The sequence below is a fragment of the Triturus cristatus genome, chromosome 1_2 (assembly GCF_964204655.1).
Source record: "Triturus cristatus chromosome 1_2, aTriCri1.1, whole genome shotgun sequence".
NCBI lineage: Eukaryota > Metazoa > Chordata > Amphibia > Caudata > Salamandridae > Triturus > Triturus cristatus.
In genome coordinates this window covers 394,989,850-395,011,766 of record NC_140580.1, presented here as the reverse complement: position 1 = coordinate 395,011,766, position 21,917 = coordinate 394,989,850, and the positions used below count along the sequence as shown (strand labels likewise).

Genomic DNA, 21,917 nt, shown 5'->3' with positions numbered 1-21,917 from the left:
TGCGAGCCAGAGCTTTCCTCGAGGTACAAGATCAAATGCTGACTTCAAATCCATGAAGACAGCGTACAGGCTCCCTTTACCCAATACCACCACCTTCCACTAAAAGAGATTAAATCTAAAAACCTGATGAATTTTTCCAGTTTTTTGTCGAAATCCAGCTTGGAAGGGTGACAGTATATTATTCTCAGACATCCAGTCCTGGATTCTCGCTAGAAGGGTACGACTAAATGCCTTCTGAATACAGTCTATCAAACTGAAAAGCCTGTATTTAGTCAGATTACCTCTATCTCCATTTTTAAAAACTGGAACAACCTCAGCTCCCTTTCATGAGTCTGGGATGCGGGCACCCCCCCGCAATAGCATTTAAAGCTCCATCATATAATTTGACCAATTACTTTTGTCATACCGAAACAAGTCTCCAGGAATTCCATCCAGTCCCGGGGCCTTAACAGGTATGATGGAGTCAATTTAAATTTCAATTTCTGCCTTGGGGAAGTAAACCCTTACTGAGTTTAGGGGTAAATCAAAAAGGGGCATCCCTTCACTATAGTTAGAAGTGGAAGAGTACAGGGCTCCAAAGTGCTTCTGCCAATTCCCCGCTGTAATATTGTTAGATAGTGCCGATTGACTGCTCAAGTTACCCCTTCCCACAAGGGTCCAAAATTTCCTGGAATCTTCAGGGAGCAAGCCACGCCCATTTGTTTCCACCTTTCCTCATCCCAGCTCCTCTTAGAAGATTTTATAGCTAATTTGTAAGACCTCCGCAGCCCTCGCACTAGGGATATATCTTTAGTTTAAATAGCTCTGACCAATTGATGTTATAAAAGTCTGCACTTGCTTGTAAACCATGAGTTCAGCTTATTTACCTCTCCATCACCATAATGTTTACATTTGTGCTTAGAATGAAAGTAAGCAGTAAGCTGGGTGCAAAATTCTACATGGAGCCTACTAGTATCTTCCTCACTTCCCATAGTCTCAGCAAATGATTTGATCTTTATCAGCTTAGGATCATAGGTCATTTAAGGCGGCGTCTATCATTTGAAGGTAATACCTCTTTTGTGATCAGGTTACTTCTAGGGACCCCATCTTTCCCTTTTTCTAGCTCCAAACTAAGTAGGTTGTGATCACTATCACTATTCTCAATTACAGTCATGTCAACTAGTCTGGGCCACAATCTAAGATCTAATAAAATATAATCAATACGTCTAGCTCCTGTTGGACCACTAAGAGTCAGTTGGCCTTCTCTATCAGAAATGGTCCTACCATTGACAGCCTTCAATCAATGTTCAATGGTCTAAGCATTTAATTGCAAAGCTAGTTGGGACCATTTCTCGATTGGGGGCAAATCAAGGGGGGGGGGGGGGGACATGCCAGGATTTATCCTCCTCATTTATTCACATAATGTCTTCCTAATCCAGGGGTTCAAAGGTTACATTCAAACCCCCCCCCCCCCCCAATGATCAGGGGATTTAGAGACTGCCTAATATTTAAAAGCTCATCTAAAAGCGACATACTAGATGATTTACCTACCCCTCTGGTACCGCTGGCATAAACGTTGTAGATATCTACAATGTAGCCAGAGCTGCCTTCCAGTCTAACTTCCTGAATGTCATGGCTGATTGTGGGTAGCGTCTTGATTTTACAGTGAAGTGCAATGCTGATCCAAATCAACATTCCACCTGACGGCTGGCCCCTATTACATGCTAATGCAGGCAATTGGAATGACACATAACCTTCCATAAAAGTTGGCGATAAATTCCATGTTTCCTGCAAGATACATATGTCATGGAATTGGACCAATTGGACCCAATCTGGTAGGCACAATATACCTTTAATTCCAGCCACATTCCATGAAATTAGCTAAAACAAGTTGTGGCTAAAGGGCAACTGGTGCAGGCAGTGGTAAATGGTATTTTGGCCCCTTGTCTCTTGCGCAAGTACTGTACTAAAGATTAAGCTAGTACTGTCCTGGCTATAGATTGAATCTTCAAAGGTAATTAGCTCTGGGGACTTTGGAACAGCCTCATGGTTCAAGAGTGGCAATAGCTTCTTATTTATTGGTAGATTTATATCCCTAGAGAAGGGAGTAGCACTAGTTTCAGTGGATATGAGTGCAAAACTGGACGGTAGTTTATCAACCTCTGCAAGGGGAGATGGTGGAAGTGGACTTTCATCCTGAGAATTAGGGTAGTGCTTGGAGGTCGGTAATATCAGCTGCCTCTTAAATTGGATATTTGATTTAGCTGGGGGGAGGGTCCTGACTTCCAGAGCAATTAGATTATGTACTAGACTCTCATCAGCTAATGTCAACTCTATAGCAGCTGTAGCATTATTAGCTAAGAGACATCTCTTTGCATGTAGAATATCCTTCCTAATCATGGATCGGCACCCTCTACCATGCCTAATCCAATGAATAGATTTGTTTTTAAGGGACTCCTCGATCTGATATCTTACAGGATGGGTGCATTTAGGAACATTGATCATGTAAAGTGTATCATGCTGGGCAACTGGGGGAATAATAAGGTTTTTCCCAGTGATGTGATGTGTCACACCTCACTATTTCTCTAGGCAGAAAATGCGGGTGTCTGCGTAATGGCTCAAGTACTAGTGGGCCTGATCTGCCTCCCACTACAACCCTTCCTACTACACGGCTGCTGGGATCAGGATTTGTAATTGACGCTAAGGGGGCGTTGCATGTAGCTATATGGGGCAGCAACAGTGGCTGCAGTGGCAACTGCTTCCTGCTGGCAGCTTTCCTTGTGAAACCAGGTTCAATATCTTGACTGGTAGATTTCTAATAACGTATGGATGAGCCCAGTTAATATTCCAATTGTAGATTTCAGGGTTCAAATTTCCTTATATAGGTCGGATACAGAACTGATAACTTCGGAATCAGCTGGGACTACATCAACAGGTAGCGAAATAAATCCCCCCAATCAACATCATTTTCAGTAGCGATGTTAGTCTCTGGAAAGTGTAGCAAGGGTAAGAATCTATTACTGCATGAAAACTCTTTGGCTGATGGTAGTAAGTCAATGGATGGACCTTGCAAATTATCTACCACTGTTACAGAGACTTCCCAGTGCTGAGTGACATTTCCAGTGTTCGACCTTTTAAATATACTGGGTATGCACCATTCATTGGGAGTAGATGCATGGACTGTGCTGTCTTTAGATTTAGACGTAGGCTTGGCACAACATCAGAAGCAGTGTGGACTAGTAGACCCTCGCACTCAAGACAGTAGATTGTCGATGCGGTCAAGAACACCACTACCCTTGGCATAGGTCTGCATCTTCTTAGATTTCTTTGATGCCTTGTGCATTCCACCAGCCCCAGCTACCCCCTCCACAACCTTCCTTTTCCCATAAAAGCCTTAAAAACAAAAAATAGAGGAAAGGGGTTACAAGGGTGGAGGGCAAATTCACTAATCAGAGCACCCAAAAAAGAGAGGTGCAAATGAGGCCCTAATTGGACTTCAACAAAGGCAATGCCTTAAAAAAAGGCTCTGTACTGTAAAGCTCAGAATGTAGGAGATAGAAACAGGCCCCCCAGGCCAAAAGGGCCAATGGGAGGTAACTAGTGGAGCACTAATAGATTTATAGATGCATAGTACCTTAGGTGGAACTCCAAAATCTGGACGTAAGAGGGGTCCCAGCCCAGCCTCTTCCGGGCGATGTGGGGCAAGGACGGGCACGTCCCGCGTGCGTCCCATGCTGCGGTACCTTCCGAGTGCCCTTAAGTGCCTCCAGGCGCGAGTGCGTGAGTCAGAGGAGCCTAGGAGCTGTGATCCTCTCCCCCCAGCTCATTCATAGTTCGTCCCATGCTGCGGGACCTCCCTAGTGCCCTTAAGCGCCTCCAAGTGCGAGAGAGTGAGTCAGGAAGCAGAGGAGACTGGGGGCTGTGGGCCACTCCCCCGACTCGTTCAAAGTTTATTTGAAATACATTTTTCCACAATTACAACATTTTGTTCAACTATAGATCTTCATGATCTGCTCACACCTGATGCCAGACAACACAGGATATGTGCAGCTATAAACATCTTTTTTAATTAGGTATTCTCTGGGTCTTCTTTTGATAGCTGATATATTTAATAGTTTGACCTAAAAAAAAGGGGGTGTCATAAACCACAAGCACAATGCAAAACAAGTGGGATAAAGAACTTATCATATAGACAAATATAAACTGTAGTCAAGCGTCATTACCTAAAGGTTCAACTGAGATAATGTGAGCAACTAGAAAGTAGATCTAGTTAAACTTTCTTATAGGGTTTGGTTCTGGTAAAAATGTTTCAAAATATCTTTTAAGCAACAATGAGTCAGTGGACAAGACTAGGCTGTGATTTTACCAGTTTAACATGCAGTTGGCCAATACAATGTTTTCAAGTGGGCTTACTTAGCCAGTGTTTGGAGCACTCAACATGACCTTGGATCTGTGTGACATTCACCCTTGCAAAAGAAACCTTGAAGTGATGAAAAAGATCCAAGTACTGCCAATGGGTGCAACAACTACTTGACGTTGGATTCAACATGATCATTTGCTCTTTGATGGTACTTTTTAAATAGAATGCAGGAGCTAATTTATCTCTAGTAGGTGGGAAATAAGTCATAGGGAGTGCTCAAAGATTGGTGGTCATCTTTGAAAATCCCATTGGTTCATCATATTAAAATTCTTTGGCAATAAAGAAAATAGGCCACATGTGGAATGGTTCACCTGATAGTTTAATTGAGATGCAGGGTCCTCCGATGAAATTGACAGTCTTTTCATGTAAGTTTTTTGGTGGGTTCTACGAAAGTCTCAGAAAGGGATGACTACTGAGTGCATCTAATGATAGTGCCTCCCACACTCCACATGATGATTGTTCTCAATCACACACAAGGTTCTTCTATGAATTTTTAATATCTTTCAGAAAAAAGACTGTTGAGTACTGAAAGATACATTCACTATTATATGGCATCTTGGGATGCAGAAAGCCATGCTATTGCCAAGGAGAGTCTGTATCCCAAAGAGTGCTCAGTGATGTAGTCCATATCTTAGTACTATGCAGTAAAAATTATAATATTAAGTGATGAGGTTCTAGATCCGACAATAATTAGTATTTCACTGAAAACGAGCTACCTCCTGTGTTTACATCAGAGTGAGCTTGGGTAAATCCGAAGAGGGGTGCCCTGATTCCCACAGGAATCTCGAATCTGCTTCCCTTTCAATAAAAAGGGCGCCAGTCAGGAGAACAAGAGGGAAAGAATTTTCACATCATTATAGTGAGTGCAAACTGAGTTCATCAACAACTGATAAGTAAGAGTAAGTGACCACTAAAATGCTTACAGGGTACAAAGAAACTGATATTTAACAACATCAGGGCTGTAACAGGGGCGGCAAGACCCAGGAAATATTTTAAAATTTCTATTATTTTCTATTCTCACTAATATCAATAACATGCATTGTTTTGTTGGACATCCCCTCTGTCATTGATCTGCAATTATCATTATTTTTATTTATTTTTCAAACAAATATGAACATTAAATAAAATAATGAACTAAGCACTGGATTTTATTAAAAGAAGCACACTATGGGGCAGATTTACAAGAAACTGACGCATCTGTAGAGATACATCAGTTTCCCTGTGCCAGCCTGCGATACCCTTGCACCATCATGGATGCACCGTATTTACAATAGGGCACACCATGGCGCAAGGAATGTTAGATACATCAGTTTCCCTGCGCCAGCCTGCAATACCCTTGCGCCACCCTGGATGCGCCATATTTACAATAAATACTGCGCACCATAGCGCAAGGATTGACAGATGCTTCAGAAATTCTGATGCATCTGTTGGCACAAAAGTCACGCATCGCTGGAGTCGTGTCGCAAGCACGACGCAACACAAGCAATGCATAGTGAGGCCTATACCCATGATACTGCGTCACTTCTTACGCCTGCTTCAAGCAGACGTAAGGTTTTGTGGCGTCCTAGAAGGGGCGCAGTGAAATCTTGTAGATTTCATTGCGTCACTTCTACGAGGCTTTCCTGCGTGGGAACGCCCACCCTGCATACATTATACCTGACGCAGGTACAATGTGACGCAGGGATTTACAACATGATGCATCTTCCTAGATGCGTCACGTTGTAAATTGGGTGCGTTGTTTGCTCTGACGCTGTATCACAAAAGTGACACTACGGAGGTTCAAAAGTGACGCAAGGGGCTTGTAAATCTGCCCCTATATTTATAAACAGGCCAGGTGCCCCAGCCTAAAAAAGTTTGTAGATTTTCTAACAAAGTTTTGCGTTCCAACACATCTTGCAAGACTTAAGAAGGAACCAGTGACTGATTAAGCAACTTAAAAACAACTGACTGTAACATTGCCAACATCCTTAACAGTGCATTTCATTTTCCATTTTTATGTTTTGACTAATAATTTTACATAAGAAATTAAAGGAGCGTGTAATATGAAGGTAAAATGAGAATGATGCAACTGTGGCTTTGACATTATGTCTAGCATCTGTTTGTGATAATATTTTAAATGTGTTTGTAGTCTGCATCTAATTAAGCGCCATACAGTGCTTCTGATATGGAATGGCAACAATTAAAATGGAAGAAAGCTGTGCGTTCCAAGAGCGTGCTTCCTGCACCGCACCAGGCCCATCTCCTGAGCATGTAATGTCCCTCCACCGCTTCATCTGAACGGCACTCTGCGACTGAGAGAATAGATAAAACTATTCAGGCAGCTCAGGGTTTCTCGGATCACCTTGCAATTAGTACACCAATAAATTCCCTACTTCTAATTGTGCTTTTAATGTGTCTCCATTTTGTGAACTAAAGTGAAGCAAGCAGGCAATTTCACGATAGATATTAAAACAATGATGTGATGGCTGCTCTGAGCCACCGAGACTATAGGAAATTGAATATGGCAGCACAATTTGGAAGTTTGCTGCACTCCTGATGAAAATCAACTGAGCAACATCAGAACATGGGGTGTTTGTGTGTTCTATTCTATGAAATAGTTTCAAGTTTTTTATTGTTTCTTTGCACAATTATTTAAAATCATTGTGAATCATTCAGTCAAAAAATGCATATACATGTACTGTTGATTCTCAGAAGGTGAAAGTGTTTTTATTTATTGTGGAACAATCATTGTTATGTGGAAAGGCTTTATTTTCTTTTTTTTGCAGTTTTATATATTACAAACTTACCTAAAGGTCATTAGGGGGCTTTACATGAGCACCGCACCCTTCTACTAAAGGTCAGATTTTTTGTTTTTGTTAGGCACAGAAAGGTTAAGTGGTTTGCACAGCCTCAGGATGATGAGTTAAAGCCGAGTCTCAGACCTGGTTCTTCAATCTACAGTCATCAGCTCTGGCCATTAGGCCACATCTCCTCCTAGTTGGCCATTAGCCCTCCTCCCATTTCTGCGCAGACTGCAGATCCTGGACATAGTAAAGTATCTTTGTTCCCTAGGGTTCTTCATAGGCGACGTGGATGTGGACGCTGGTCAGGGGATATTGGCTTCCAGCGAGTTCCCCATTCTCTCTACACTCTCAAAAGTGCTTATAGTTTCTTGACAGTCTATATTTGAGGCTTTGTTACGAATGCCTCCCCAGGGCTAGTGCCATTTTTAGGTCTCGCCTGAACCAGCGCATGCGCTGGTCTGGCGAGACTTATTGAGAGGGCTCCAAAAAGTGCTACCAGGCCAGCCTAGAGCTACAGTGCATGTGCGCGGGCGCGCGCGCCGCGCTTTACCGCGATTACTTTCACTTTCGCGGCCACACGGCCGCTTTGATGTTTGATCGCGATCACTTTCACTTTTGCGGCCGCACGGCCGCTTGGCATAGCCAATAGGTCTCGCTTTTGGGACCTTATAAGTATTTAGTTATGCAACTGTTGCATGCCTAAACACTTCTAAGGTCCCAAAGGCGAGACCTATTGGCTATGACAATGCTTGTTATTTTTGGGGGGGAGTTTTATATAGCGCGAATTCAACCTGAAGGTATATGAGCGCTTTACATGAGCACCAGTTGAGTTACAGACAGAAACATTCATTTTGTTGGGCACTGGGAGATTAAGTGATTTGCCCATAATCACAGGATGTTGAGTGTCCCTGCCCAGACTCGAACCTGGTTCCCCATCTTCGAGGTTGACCGCTCTAGCCGTTGCTCACTGGCTTTCTCCGGACAATGATATTGTGATATCCTGCGCGTCAGTATTTGTGGCAGTGGTGCTGACAGGGGTTTGGGTGGCTGCCCAGGATTCAGAGACGTCTCTTGACAGCCATGTTTGAATGCATGAGGCAATACAACAGCATGTCCCTTACATCAGTGGATTCATTGGAGTTTTAGATATTCCTGAATGTAGGCACGCATATTTTTATGTGGGTACCCCAATGGCCTGCTTGGTGGTCCATCATGTCTGTACGTGTGGAATCTTGTATCTCTTCAGATTATTTTTTGGACAAGGAATGCTATGATGCCATCAACCATGTCTTCAGGTAGAATCTACTGTTACTTGTGGAGCAACTGGGAGTCATAACGGATGGGAATATTCTTCGGAGTTGCAATGTGGTCCGTGGGCCAATGATCTTGTAGGACACAGTTGCAGTGCCCTTCTTTTCATTTAAGAAATTACTTGATTGGCAGTCTGCATAGCTGCATCATGCTAGGCAAACAGGAAGCATTGGAGTATGTGGCGAAGTAGAGGTTGGATTGGATAACCATTGGATTGAGGCTCGTGCATTGTTTCCGGTTGAAATAAATGAGGGGTTGCAATTTGTACAACCCAACTGCTGTGTGTGCCATTAGCCACCTTGTTGTGAGAGAAAAACATCTTACGTTGTGGAAGTTTGTGCTTGACGAATCAGTTGCCATCATTAAAAATGGTGGTTCCAATATTAAACGATTTTTCAAAATTGTTGCTCAAAATAAAACAATATGTTTTCTCTTTTATACATTTTATTTTCTTCTACAAGCAACTCTACATAATGTTTCCTAGTTTTCAAATAATACCACTTTTTCCACTGTTCATGTTTTCTGAGAGGTTCTTTGCAAATCAAATTCTGGGTGTCTGTTTGTTGGTAGATGGGTTTGTACACTTTACTTGTTGTGTGGCTATATGTTTTCAGCAGTCTAGCGTCTTCGGTCCTCTTCTAGATTATAGTATCCTGTTCTTGAATATGTGATGGAAATGAGGGACTTGATTTCCTGTTGGTTTTGAGGAAGGTCCTATAATCTTTTTGTTTGATTTATATACTGCTTTCAGTTGATAATGGTGGGGAACTTGTTGGCTTTGTCTGGCTGTTTTCCTTGGTATACTTGGTGATGTACATTTTATTTGACTGGGCCTCAGGAGTTTAATACCTATGAAAATCAGGCACGCAATGAGCATGGCTATAAGCCTTGATTTCAATGGCAGCTATTATCTTAAATCTCCATTGAGTGCTCGTTTCTAGGATCCTTACCACATTAAGAAACTTTTTATTTTGTCAGTTGCATCAATGTTAGAGTTTTGTTCACCGTTTTAAGCATTTCCAACCCAGAAAGGTCACTTGTGGCAAAAAAAGTTGCAAAACCCAATTATTAATCATACAAAAGTTTACACATGTTTAACCCCAAAATGAGACAATGAAGAAATAAAAAATAACGAGAAATATAATAAATATTGAAAAATGGGAGGATTGAGAACAACAACAGTGCTAGGCAATGTAAACACATTTTGAAGAGACAGTTTAATGTAGAAATTGAAGGGCACATTCACAAAAGCATTTATGAGCATGGAAAACTGTAATACAAGAGTACTCATTTATGAACTTTGAGTCGACCCCAAAACATACAACTGCCTCCTAATAAAAGTGACAAGGGATGCGGTCTTTTTATATTTGCTCTAATTGTATATAAACATTCCTTGAATATTCTCATTTCTTATATTATGGGTCAAGTCAAATAGGTATGTAGGGGTATGTAAAAGACAGGAGTACTTCTTTACATACTCCAAAGCGTCTTCCCGAAAGGCCATAAGAGTCTACAGGGCTAGGTTTATTTTTGGCTGGAGCAGTTCTGACAGACCTTTCTTAAAATAATCTTTATGCTGAGTGTTTTTGCACCCTTGAGTAATGTGGCAGTTTGAGTTTCTCATCTCTTTTAATGTGTTAGGAAAACTAAAGTTTCTTTAGGTATTGGTTAATGAATATCATGTATACTTTGTACACATGTCTACACTTGTGTACACATGTTAAAACTTCAATAATTTAAAAAGCTACCATGGCTTTGTGAGAATTCGTTGTGCAATAACTCTGATTTTCATCTTGGTTTGACAGTAAATGCCCTCTTTATCACTTTGTGGGGAGAACATGTTTACTCCTGCTTCTGAGACTGTATAGCCCCAGCTCTCTTAAGGATGGTTTTTGTATTTTATACTTATTAGGATCTTATGAAATTTGTCTAGCCGTTTTACATTTTATGAGTATTAGGAAGTGTTAAGGGTAGTGTGTGTTTTTGCCATAAAGCAATTGTACTACACTGCAATCTTGCCCTTTTTTTGGATAATTAATGTCTCCCTGTGTGGCTTTTTAAATTGTTAAATGGCTGTTCGAAATGTATCTGTGCTGCTTTTATGCTTTACTTTAATCGAATAAAGTTTTACGACTGACTGGCCGACAGTAAATATTATATGGAATATAAATTGAACTCTATACTTTTTCAGGTGGTTGGCGATCACAATCTCTAAGATAATAAGTTAACTTGTTGCCATGATGTTTTACCTGACTTCCTATGTAGTGTAATGTGGTCTTTGAAAGGCCACTGACTATTATGGTGACTTACATTCTTCAGAAAATTGGGTTACTGATATGTACACTCATTCTGCTACTCTCTAAATGTTGCACATGCTTATGGGGCGGGCTCACTTCTCAATAATCTCCAGTTCAAAACAAATATCTTTTTCTGTCACACAAAAAGCACACAATAATAGTGTAGCCCAGAGAGCAGTGTGCGGAGTGGGGCAGCTAGGCCTTTTGCCGCCCGTGACGGTCCCAGCCTTTGCCACCCGATGAGGCCGTAAGGGGGGGTGAGACCGCCACCCCTAAAACTCGTGCCTCCTTTTTACGCCACTGAGTGTGCGATTATATGGCACTGATTTCCAAATTATTAAGAGTGGATTTTGTTTGCATTGGGTTTATGCACTATAGTTGCTATGCAAAAAATTATCTCACAGATTTTGACTGGAACTCATTACAAGTCCATGGCTTTGCCAAATGAATCCTTCATTGACACACCTGATGTAAGGGATACAGTAGTATCCATTTCAGACACTTAGATGCTTTCGGAGGTATTTTAAAAGCGTGGCATGCTTTTTCATTTGCTTTTATTTTCTTGATTGTCTTGAATCCCAGAATACATCTTCATCGAAATGCCTGGCTCTGTTGACTAGTTCCGTTGGGTCATTGTGACCAGAAAAGATTTATTTTTAGCCTTCTTGGAATCTACTTCCAAGAAGAACGGGTCAAAATCAGAGTTCTTGGTATGATCAAAAAGGAGATGTAGTTGTTCTTTCACTGAAAATAGCTCTATTGTCAAAACAGAAACACTGTAACCCTAGGCTGCAATGCTCAGTCTCTATTAGCTCATTAGCTCTTCTGCATCATCTCATTTTTTCATGATAACTAAAGGGGCCATTGTAAACATTAAACGTTGCATACCAATTGAATAAAAGTTGTCAAGTCAAGTCAACTTTATTCGGTTTTAAGAAAAACCATAAAAGAAATACAATACATTTTGAGCGACAACAAACATAAAAACAATACCCAAAGCAATCAAAAACTTAAAAGGCGCATACTGCACCAACCAAATACCCAGCAGAAGGCCTTTCCTTCCAGTCTGCCAGATAATTGAACAGAATGCTATATCCACAAAAACACATATAAAAATAAAATGAATTTCCTGAGTCAACCTACAATAGAGTGATATCACAATAAATCAATCAATCAAAATATATAAGATAGAAACTACTCGTGACACTGACAAAGCAGCGACAGTTGGACCGGTGAGTCATCCCTCCATCGTTTTCCTACATCTTACTGCTGCCTTAAGACAAGAATAATCTCTGAAACAGACATTAGGGCTGCCTAAAGAGCTGGAGACAAAATAACACATATCTGCATATGTGAAGCTCTAAGGGGCATATTATCAAGAAACGGAGTTAAAATTATCGCCGCTTTAGTGGCAGAAAACTGCCGCTAAAGCGGCGATAATGGGCTTGATAATATGCCCTTAAGAATTCCAATAGAAGCCCATGTTCTGGTGTCAACATGGGCTTCTATTGGAATTCTCCAGGGCATATTATCAAGCCCATTATCGCCGCTTCAGCGGCAGTTTTCTGCCGCTAAAGCGGCGATAATTTTAACTCCGTGCTTGATAATATGCCACTAACTTCTTTAAAATTGGCTTAAGACAAGGGCAGGTCAGTGCAGAAACACCCAAATAACTATAAGCCACAGAAAAATGTAGAAGTCGGCACACCGTACTGGACCTAAGACTAATGATCGCTCTCAGCGGTAGAGCTCTAATGATAAATATCTCACGGGCTCTACAGATTCAAAGAATATGATGTAATCGCTAATAGAACTTTTCCTGAGTTCAGAATACAATCTTTGAGAATCACAGTGTTCTTAGAAACGAGACTTAACAAACAGCTTGTCGGTCTTACATAAAGTGACAGGTGCAGAGAACATATAGGGCAGACTCAATTCATTAAAACACTTCGAGATCTACCCCAACCAAAGTATGGATAAACCCCTGACTATTTTAAGAAAGTCAAGAATAATGTCCCTGGTTAAACTAGCCTCTGCATTGACCTAGACACTAACCCAGAGCAACATTTGGGCCAACCTTGCTTTTTCAGAGATGAATGTCAGGTTTAGCTCTGAGTGAATGATACAATGAGAGTTGGTAGGGGGAAGATTAAGAAGTTGTCTACTATGCGGTTTCCCTCTATCTGCAAGGATGAAGTGCGGTGATAGCCCAAAGCCTTGCTCCATGCAGGGCTGCAAGAACACACTGAGATTTATATGTTTTCAGGTAGAAGGAAATATTCCCCCTGCCTTCAGTCTGAAGAAGATTATATATTGCACCAGTTGACCTACTTAGCTTCAAACACGAGATGTTAACCTGCAGCTTCAAGAGTCTGCCGAGTCGAAGACCATGTCGAGGTAATTGAAAGTACTCACACTACTCAGGGATTGCTACTGATCGACAGTGTTGAAACCTTTTTCCTTCCAGGGCCACACTCCATAATATGGTATTTCACAAAATTTGTAATCAAATCTAAATTGCTAATAAAAGTCATGAACTACTCTACCAGTGGACGAAGTGCTCTAGGGGTCAGGGACATAAGGACAGCGTTGTCTGCGTATAATAGCGCAGGAATAAACTTGTAAACTGTGTTCGGAACATCACTAGCAGTGTTTGCCAAATAAGGGCTCAAATTATTCATATAAATATTCAACAATAAAGGTGCCAGACTGCATCCTTGGTGCATCCCTATAGATAAAGGGAAAGTGTCTGACATCGCCTCTAGCAGGCCATTGTGCACATTAGTGGCAAGAATCTCATGGAGCATATGCAAAAGATCACCAGCGCAGTCTCAACTGCCAAATCCAACAGCATCGGCCATAGCTTAGTCCCGTTTACACAGTCAAATGCTATTGATAAGTCCATAAAGGCCAGGCACAGTGGGCAGTGCTTTGCGATGGTATACTTGCCAACCGACAGATGCAGGTTCAAACACCGTTCCATCATACCCAGCCCTGAACGGAAGTCACATTGATGGAGACACAGAATATTGTTTTGATTTGCCCAAAGTCTTAAGCAATTAAAAATCACCCTGCCTAAGATCTTCACAGTACTGCTGATTAAGGAAATCGGGCAATAGCATTTGGGCGACTTGCGGTGCCCTTTATTAACCATAGGAGCTATAATCGAATGAAGGTGGGATCTTGTTGCACAAGGACTTGATAAATATGTTTGTGATCAAAGGTCTCCAAAGATCCATGTTATATTTGATGAGGTCCATTGGGACCCAATCCAGCCCTGGGGCTTTACCAACAGGGCTTTCCCTTACGGCATCTGACACTTCCAATAATGTAATAGACAAAGAGGGGGAATTGCAAAGTTTTTCCTGACGATGGTCCCCTAAACCCTTCTCTTGTGCTAGATGGTAGATAGAACTAAAATGTTGAACCCCTTTTGATATGTTACAAAGCAACAGAGAATTGTCTGAGGCACCCCTGTGCCTAACTTTATTGACCATGTCCCAAAACACTTTACTATTATTCCACAGTGCTGCAGATTCCAGGTTTTCCCAGTTCATTTTACTCAGAGTCTCCTTCCTACACTTCAGAGTGCTTTTATAAAACTTCCCAGCCACGCAAACCTCAAGGGGCTCCTTAGGTGTTGCTAAAAGCAACTTCCTTAACTGTCAGTTGGCAGCTGAACAATGCTTATCAAACCATCGAGGGCACTCCTAAGCACGCCAATTAGGCTTCAGCAGGTGAGTCCTAATGCATGAGCGTAGATGTTCATAAGGGACTAATATAACATCTCCACTTAAGTCTGCCAAACCATCCAGGAAAGTATGCTGATATTTTTTTTAAGAGAAGACCTAGAGCAATATTCCTTTAAGGACTAGGCAAGTCTGAGGCCATCATTGGAACGCTGGGTAACAGGTATGGCTACAGCATCGTTTTTGCCTTAAGCACTGGAAAGATGCCTACTGCAATTAAAGCATTCAGGTCCCCCACTTTGTCTCTATTACGTGACCCTATAAGACCTGCAGTAAAAAGTCCCTAGTTACAAATATGTAGGCAATAACTGAGAGCCTCCCACACCCTCTAAAAGAGGCCAAAGGGGATCCATCACCTATAAATCAGTGAACTACATCTAAAAGGTCTTATTTGGCTAGATGGTCACCCTAGTCCTTCTCTCTATTCTCTGAGAGACCCTTGGGGGTTACAAAGCCTTTAGCCTCTTGCTTCTTGAAATTGACTACTAATTTGGCTTTCAAATCCCCACAGAGAAGATAATTTGGTTGAGACTGGCCCACCACCCCTAGTGTCTTCAAGCGGGATAGAAAAAGAAAACAACTACGTAAAATAAACACATACAGGATTTGAAAAATCATTGCTATAAAGGGCAACCAAATAAAAATAAAAGGACTCAAATTATCCTTAATAAGCAGGGCTTGGATGGTGGAACTTCCCGTGGCTAAAACCGGCACCTCCCCATTAAGGTTCAGTTGGACCCAAACGGGAAGGCCACCCTTAGCTTTGCCATGTGATAAAGGAATTGCAGGATAAGAATGACAAGAATAGACTGCACAATAAATAGGGGTTTTAGTCCACGTTTTTTGTAAAGCAATAAAGTCATATTTAGCAATAAAATTAGGCCAAACTCGATAGATAATCTTGTCCTTAAAACCAGCAATATTCCAACTCAGCAAGGAGTAATGGCTATTGGTGCACACAGCCTTAGACCAGTAACCCTTCATTGACTGAGCACCATTCCCCCTGAATTATCAGTGAGAACAGGGACTTTTTTGGCTTTGAGAGGTTAGATAAGACTTCAAAACAATTGGCTACTGGTATTCGAATCTGGTCTGCTGCACAAAGAGGGTTAAGTGCCTGTCCATTTGGTTGTGAAACTTGAAACTCAAAAGGTATACCAGTCTGTCTGCTTGGGCTACTGATGTGGCCTTAGTTAGCAGATAAATGTGTATCAGCAGGTGAGAGGGGCAGGGTTTATAAAGGTATCCTAGGGATCTAGGGTTATACTGCCCCTTGATAAAGCTTTACTCATAGACCCAAACAACAAACTTTATACCAAGTGGCGAGAACTACAATTAACAATGATGCAGTCACCCTGAAGGTCAACTGGGCCAGGACCAATCCATACAATCCTGCAAGTTAGCAACATTTCAGCCACAAGGGAAAAAGGGAAACCTAACAAGTCCAATACTTTGTTATATAGTTCCTCATAGGACTCCACCTGGTTCATGCATAGCGGGGAACTGCAGTAAGAATCGTCACATAGGGACAGACTGCAGGAGGAAAGTTGAAGATGGTCTGACTGAGATTTGATACAGACTTGAGCCATTTCCAGCCATTAGTGAGTTTGCTGAAAACTAGTTCCCCTTTTACTAAACATGGTCTTTCTTGTGGGAAGCAGTTGAGGCCCAGAGGTTGAGTTAATCCCTGGCACCTGAGAGCTGAGACTAAGGCTGGTACTGCAGGGTGGTACCCCTCTGGAGGCTCCAAAAGAGTTAGGGTTATGTGGATTATGCTAACAGGCAGAGATGGGTTGGGTGTCCACAGTTGCTGCGTTCTTAGCATTAGTGACTTCAGACAACTGCCGAGGTAGGGCCCAAGCTGTGACTCAATAGCTTTTGCCCGGATAATAAAGGGGAAAAAGATCAGCCTGTAAGGGGTTCCTTAAAATTTAATGTAACACTCCTCCATAAAACACTCAATCCTGAAGAGTTTTGAAGTAAAATCGCCTACTGTATTTGATGACGAAAGAAAGATCGGTCCCTGAGTCACAGCTTGGCATATTTGGCTGAGTATGCTGATTTGTGTGTTCCATGTGCCCTGGATGGCCCTCTTGTTATTAGCTGCCTGCTGTGGACTGTCAGGATCAATTATGGCTTCATAAGCCACATTTGTAGCACCGGCCACTGAGGTGTTGAAAGGGGAACCTAGCCTTGAGCTAGGAGGCAAAGTATTGACTATGGGAGCTGTAGCAGTGCCCAAGCTCAGAGAGAGCCTTCTTTTGGTTTAGGTAACTTCAGTACCGAAGACCCCCATGACCCTTTCCAGCATCCTGTTGATGGAAGTACATTTTGCATGGGGAGTAGATGCTGGAGGGCCACTAATAACATTCCTTTTCCTCATTTAAAAATACAGTGGAGAACCTCTACCTACTAAATCAAATTACATAAATAAAACAAAATTGCGGGAACACAAATATAAAGGAACGAGGACCAAAGATACCTTCAAAAGATAAAACCAAGAGGGGTGGCCCAGACCAGTCTCCTCTGGGCTCTGACGGTTGGCGATGGGCCTGTTGCATGAGCATTCTGCATGTCCAATCACTCTTAAAAGCGTTGCGGTGTCCTGAGCCCCTCCTTCTGGGTTCTACATAGAATTGTGGGGGTTGTGGTCCCACCACAGCACACGGCAACAAGTAGCAGGGCATCCTGTGGGTCCGAGTTTGCTTAAAATCGCTGCGGTGTCCTGAGCCACTCTTCCTGGGCTCCAAGTAGAATTCTGTGGGTTGTGGTCCCCCCATAGCACATGGCAACAAGCAGCAGGGCATTAAAAGTAATATGACAATGTCCAAACAAACATTTCCATATGCTGACCTGGTGAAAATTAAAAATGCAATGATTCAGCCATAGACTTTTGCTTGACATGTGATTCGTATCCTCATTTCAGATCAGGACTCAATTTTTCACATGGGAAGATAAATATCAGTAAATTAGATTGTGGGTTATTGGGTACCACATTTCACCTACATCACCATTAGAAATGGTCTTTTGAGAACTCCCTTCCAAAGACGGATATAGATTTGGTAAACATTTTTATCAATCATTGAGCAGGATAAAATGAGATGATTTGATGTCACTGGAATATTATTAGGCAATTGTCCTAATAACACTCAGAGAAATTTTACACGATTGGGTGCTAGTTTACACACTTTCAGTGTCTACCAACAGAACATGTTGCTTTTCCTGGCAGTGCAATATTCCCTCAGAATGTATTCTAGAATAAACTCAGAAGAGAAAGCAATCTATAATATCATGTATTGATAGAGCTTAGTAATATTGGAAATAACGCGTGCCTTCTTTCCATTATATAAACCATTTTGCTCTCAATGCCTCTTAGAGAAACACTCCATCTTACAATCCATGTTTTCATAAACTTGACTCCTACTCTATAAGTAGAGAGGTGGGGGAGCCAAAAGTGAAAACACCGGCTTGGGAATATTGTACATATGTTTCATGGGCCAACAATAAAAAAAGAACATTTTAACTGGTAGAATTCTGTGTACCACTCCTATGTTGGGAAAAAATGTGCCTTCTACTTTGTCATGTCATATGAACGTGAGTCACCCAGGATACAATAGGCATTAAAAAAAACAATTGTGACTTTGGATAATTAATTCGGCAGGACTGGGAACCCAAAGCAGCCCTGGCAATTTTGTCAGACCGCCCCCACCGCTGCAAAACCCAGCCCCCACCCTTCCAGCCTCCAAGGGAACCGGCCAATGCCCGCTATGGCCAGTCCGACCCTGGTAACAATTAATACAAGCATCCTGCAACTGATAAGCGGAAAAATGTAAACAGCGCCTCGGCATAGCATGAAGGTACCGTACCTGAAGGTTCATAATAGTGCTTTCTTTCCCCAAAAATATTTACAAACAACAGGAGAGAGAGGGTGAAACTCACGCTCTTAATCCCCCTAGGGAATTTATAAGTAAGCAACAATAGAGCGTAACTAACTCATAAAGAGCCAGCAGCATAAAATCACCAAAAATTGTAAAAAGAACCCTCACTCACCAACCTAGTTGGTGACATGCTTCATCATTGGGTTCCCACCAGAGAGGCCGAGTGCCTCCCTGGTGTGCTACAACATCTGTTTACAGCGGAGCGGATTATTTATTAGTTAGTTAAGCTCTTTTGTTGTATTCTTTCAAAAAAAGTAATAATGGTGAATGGAGAAAAATTGTAAGCATTAAGGTTCATATTATCAAGAACGGCGTTAAAATTATCGCTGCTTTAGCGGCAGGAAACTGCAGCTAATGCGGCAATACTGGGCTTGATAATATGCCCTTGAGCATTCCAATAGAAGCCCATATTCTGGTGTGAACCTGAGCTTCTATTGGTATTCTCAAGGGCATATTATCAAGCCCATTATTGCTACTTTTAGCGGCAGTTTCCTGCCGCTAAAGCAGCGATCATTTTAACGCCGTTCTTGATAATATGCCCCTAAGTTTGCACGGTTGTTCACAGTGGGTTTCCAATGCTTCCTCAGGAAAATACAAAAGGAATAAACACTGCCAACATAATTCAGTGTTATCTTCAAAAGATCATGGCTTAAAATTCCAGTAGCAGCCAACAGCATCCGATCAGCTGTACTGTTCCTATTGAAAAGGTATAAATGTTGTGATTAGCAAAAGGTCTGGCAATCTGAGTGGAGTGGTTTATTCTACAGCACTCCTACAATTTAAATCGTTTAGGGTGTGCAGTATGTTTAGCACAAGCATTACAATCTTACTGCAAGTAGCATTTTGTTTTGGTAATGAAAATGATTCCATCTCTCCCTTTTTAGTGCTAATGTCATACTAAAGGCAATAATAGAACATCATGGCAATAAACTATTTTTCTTTCTTTTTTAAAAAGCAGTAACTCAGGGTTGTTCTCCCCTCAGTAATGGTGTTTATTATCCGTTTCATTCAAATCACAGGTTTTTATTTACAGGACTGAAATACCAAAATCAAGACATTAATACAGAGCTCAAAGAAAAATATGTCATTTTGGTTCTTTAGTTTTAGGGAAGCTCACGCGTTTCGGACACTACAGAAAAATGCAGAAACAGGAACTATGTGTTAATAATGCACTCTGTAACAAACGATAACCTCATTGGCTTATCAAATTGTGTGTTTTTATTTTAAGTACTTGCACGATAATATTGGATTTTATCCTTTTGTTTTTCAGCTCTCACAAACGTGAAACTTTGGGCTATCGATCGACAATGTTTTCAGACGATAATGATGAGGACGGGCCTTATAAAGCATACAGAGTATATGGAGTTTTTACGAAGGTTTGGCATTTTTATATTATTTTCCAGATTTGCAGTTTCCCTATGTTACAATTTCATGCAAAATAACCAGCAGTGTTCTCAGCTCTGAAAATATTTGATATTATTCTATTTTACAAATTATTTTTACCAAGGGAGTTTCGCCTGCTGATAGTTTTAAGTGTCACTTAAAGTTTAATTTGATGAATCCCTTCATGTTTGGATCTATTTTACTGGGCATAGTAAAATTAAAGGGCAGGGATATGCCACAATCCTTGCTTTGTTTTAGTAGTTTAGAAGGTATTCTTGATTTTCTTTACTATCATTTGTAATGAAAGTGCAGGCTATGCCTAGCATCACAAAAAGCAAACATTTAGAGACATTGAGACCTATCCATAAAGCCATTTTCATGTAAATAAAGTAGTACTTCACTAGTACTCCTTTAGGTACCCTTACATGCCTTTGTGAATTGGCCCCAAAACACTCTAAAATCAATCAAGAAATTACCCTGCCCTTTTCGAACCTTTACTAATAGTGAGTGGGACGTTTTGGGGCTGACTCACAGTGGGATGTAAACAAAGATAAATGAGTACCCTTGTAATAATTGCTTCACATACTCAATCAGACCAAAATACTGTAATACGTTTTAAAGTAAATATATGCACTTAAGGACAAGGATGAAATAATTTGTACTTTATGTGAAATTGAAGCAAATCCTTAATAAATTCTAGTTTCGTAATGATGAGACCTAATTCACATTATAGCTATTATTAATGTATTTGTATCACACATTGGGCTGTATCAGACTGGTTAGTGCCACGGAAACCTTTGCAAACCATTATCATCCTCTAGGGGGCACTTGGGACCCCGGTTTAACAAGGTAATGCCTGAACGGCCTTTAACAGAACCTGCAGTCAGTGTCCGATGCAACAGGACTCTTCATTTACTTCAGATGCTCCTGCTTGATTAAAAGCACAGGAAGCAAAACAATTCAGGAGCAATGTTTCCTTTAACTTAATATGTTTTTCTTCAGAGCTACTCCAGTAACACCAGACAAAATATGAAATGTACTACATTCTTCCGCTACAGACTCCGAAACAACCTACCATATCTAAAAGGTGCCCATTTTCATCAATGGGGTGAACTTTTTTAATTAGCTCTACAAGTTCTTCAAAGCAGGATTGCATTACAACAGAGGGCTTGCCACTAACATATATATATATATATATATTATATATATATATATATATATATATATATATTCACTGCAAAAGAAAAGATAGGTTTCAGGGACATTGTAGTTAGAAATTAGCAATTAAAAAACCTTAGAAATTCACGGTTAAAAATAAACGTTACAGGGACTTAATAGTTAGGCTGACACTGACATTTCACTCATACAAAACCAGAGAAATTCAGCTGTTATAGTTAGCTTAGCTAACTATAACTTGCATCCCCGCAATGCACTGCTTATGATCTCACATATTACATCACTCATGACATGGTCAGTGACATCACTGATGACATCTCAAATGACATCACTGATGACATCATCCAGTGATTGTGAGTGTTTTTAAAAGTTTATGAGTGTTAACTATATACACACCAAGGTGTATTGGTGAATCAGTTGGTGTATGAGTTACTGTATGGATAACTCAGTGGGTGCGTGACTGACTGTATAAGTGAGTGATTAGGTGTCTCAGTGAATATATGGGTGAGTGACTGGCTGTGTGAATGTGTGTATCTGTCTGTCAGTTGATGTCTAAGTGGGTGTATGAGTGTGTTAGTGGGTACATGAATGGCAATATGGGTGATTGATTGGTTGTCTGACTGCGGCTAGGGTTGTCTGTGTGTCTGTGGGTGAGGGGTGACTGCATGTATGGATTAGTGAGTGGGTGAGTGAGTGGCTGTATGGGGTATTGTTGCATGTGGGAGAAGTTGTATGGGTGAGTGAGTGTCTGTATGGCTGTGTCAGTGTTTGAGTGCATGTGTCAGTATGGGTGAGTAACTGAGAATGTGAAAGGCAGTATACGTGAGTGACGGGGCATATGAGTGACTGTATGTGTGAGTGAGTGAATGTGAGAGTGGCTA

At 41.2% G+C, this 21,917-nt stretch overlaps 1 protein-coding gene across 2 annotated transcripts in view; it reads left to right on the top strand.

Moving 5' to 3' along the window:
• The window catches only part of PRKG1 (protein kinase cGMP-dependent 1), a 1,992,201-nt gene that overhangs the window by 1,318,738 nt on the left and 651,546 nt on the right, over nt 1–21,917 (top strand). For both annotated transcript variants that reach the window (XM_085605357.1, XM_085605347.1), the window contains exon 4: nt 19,748–19,853. In XM_085605357.1, coding sequence (XP_085461483.1) covers nt 19,748–19,853 — 106 coding nt within the window. The remainder of the gene's footprint in view (nt 1–19,747; nt 19,854–21,917) is intronic.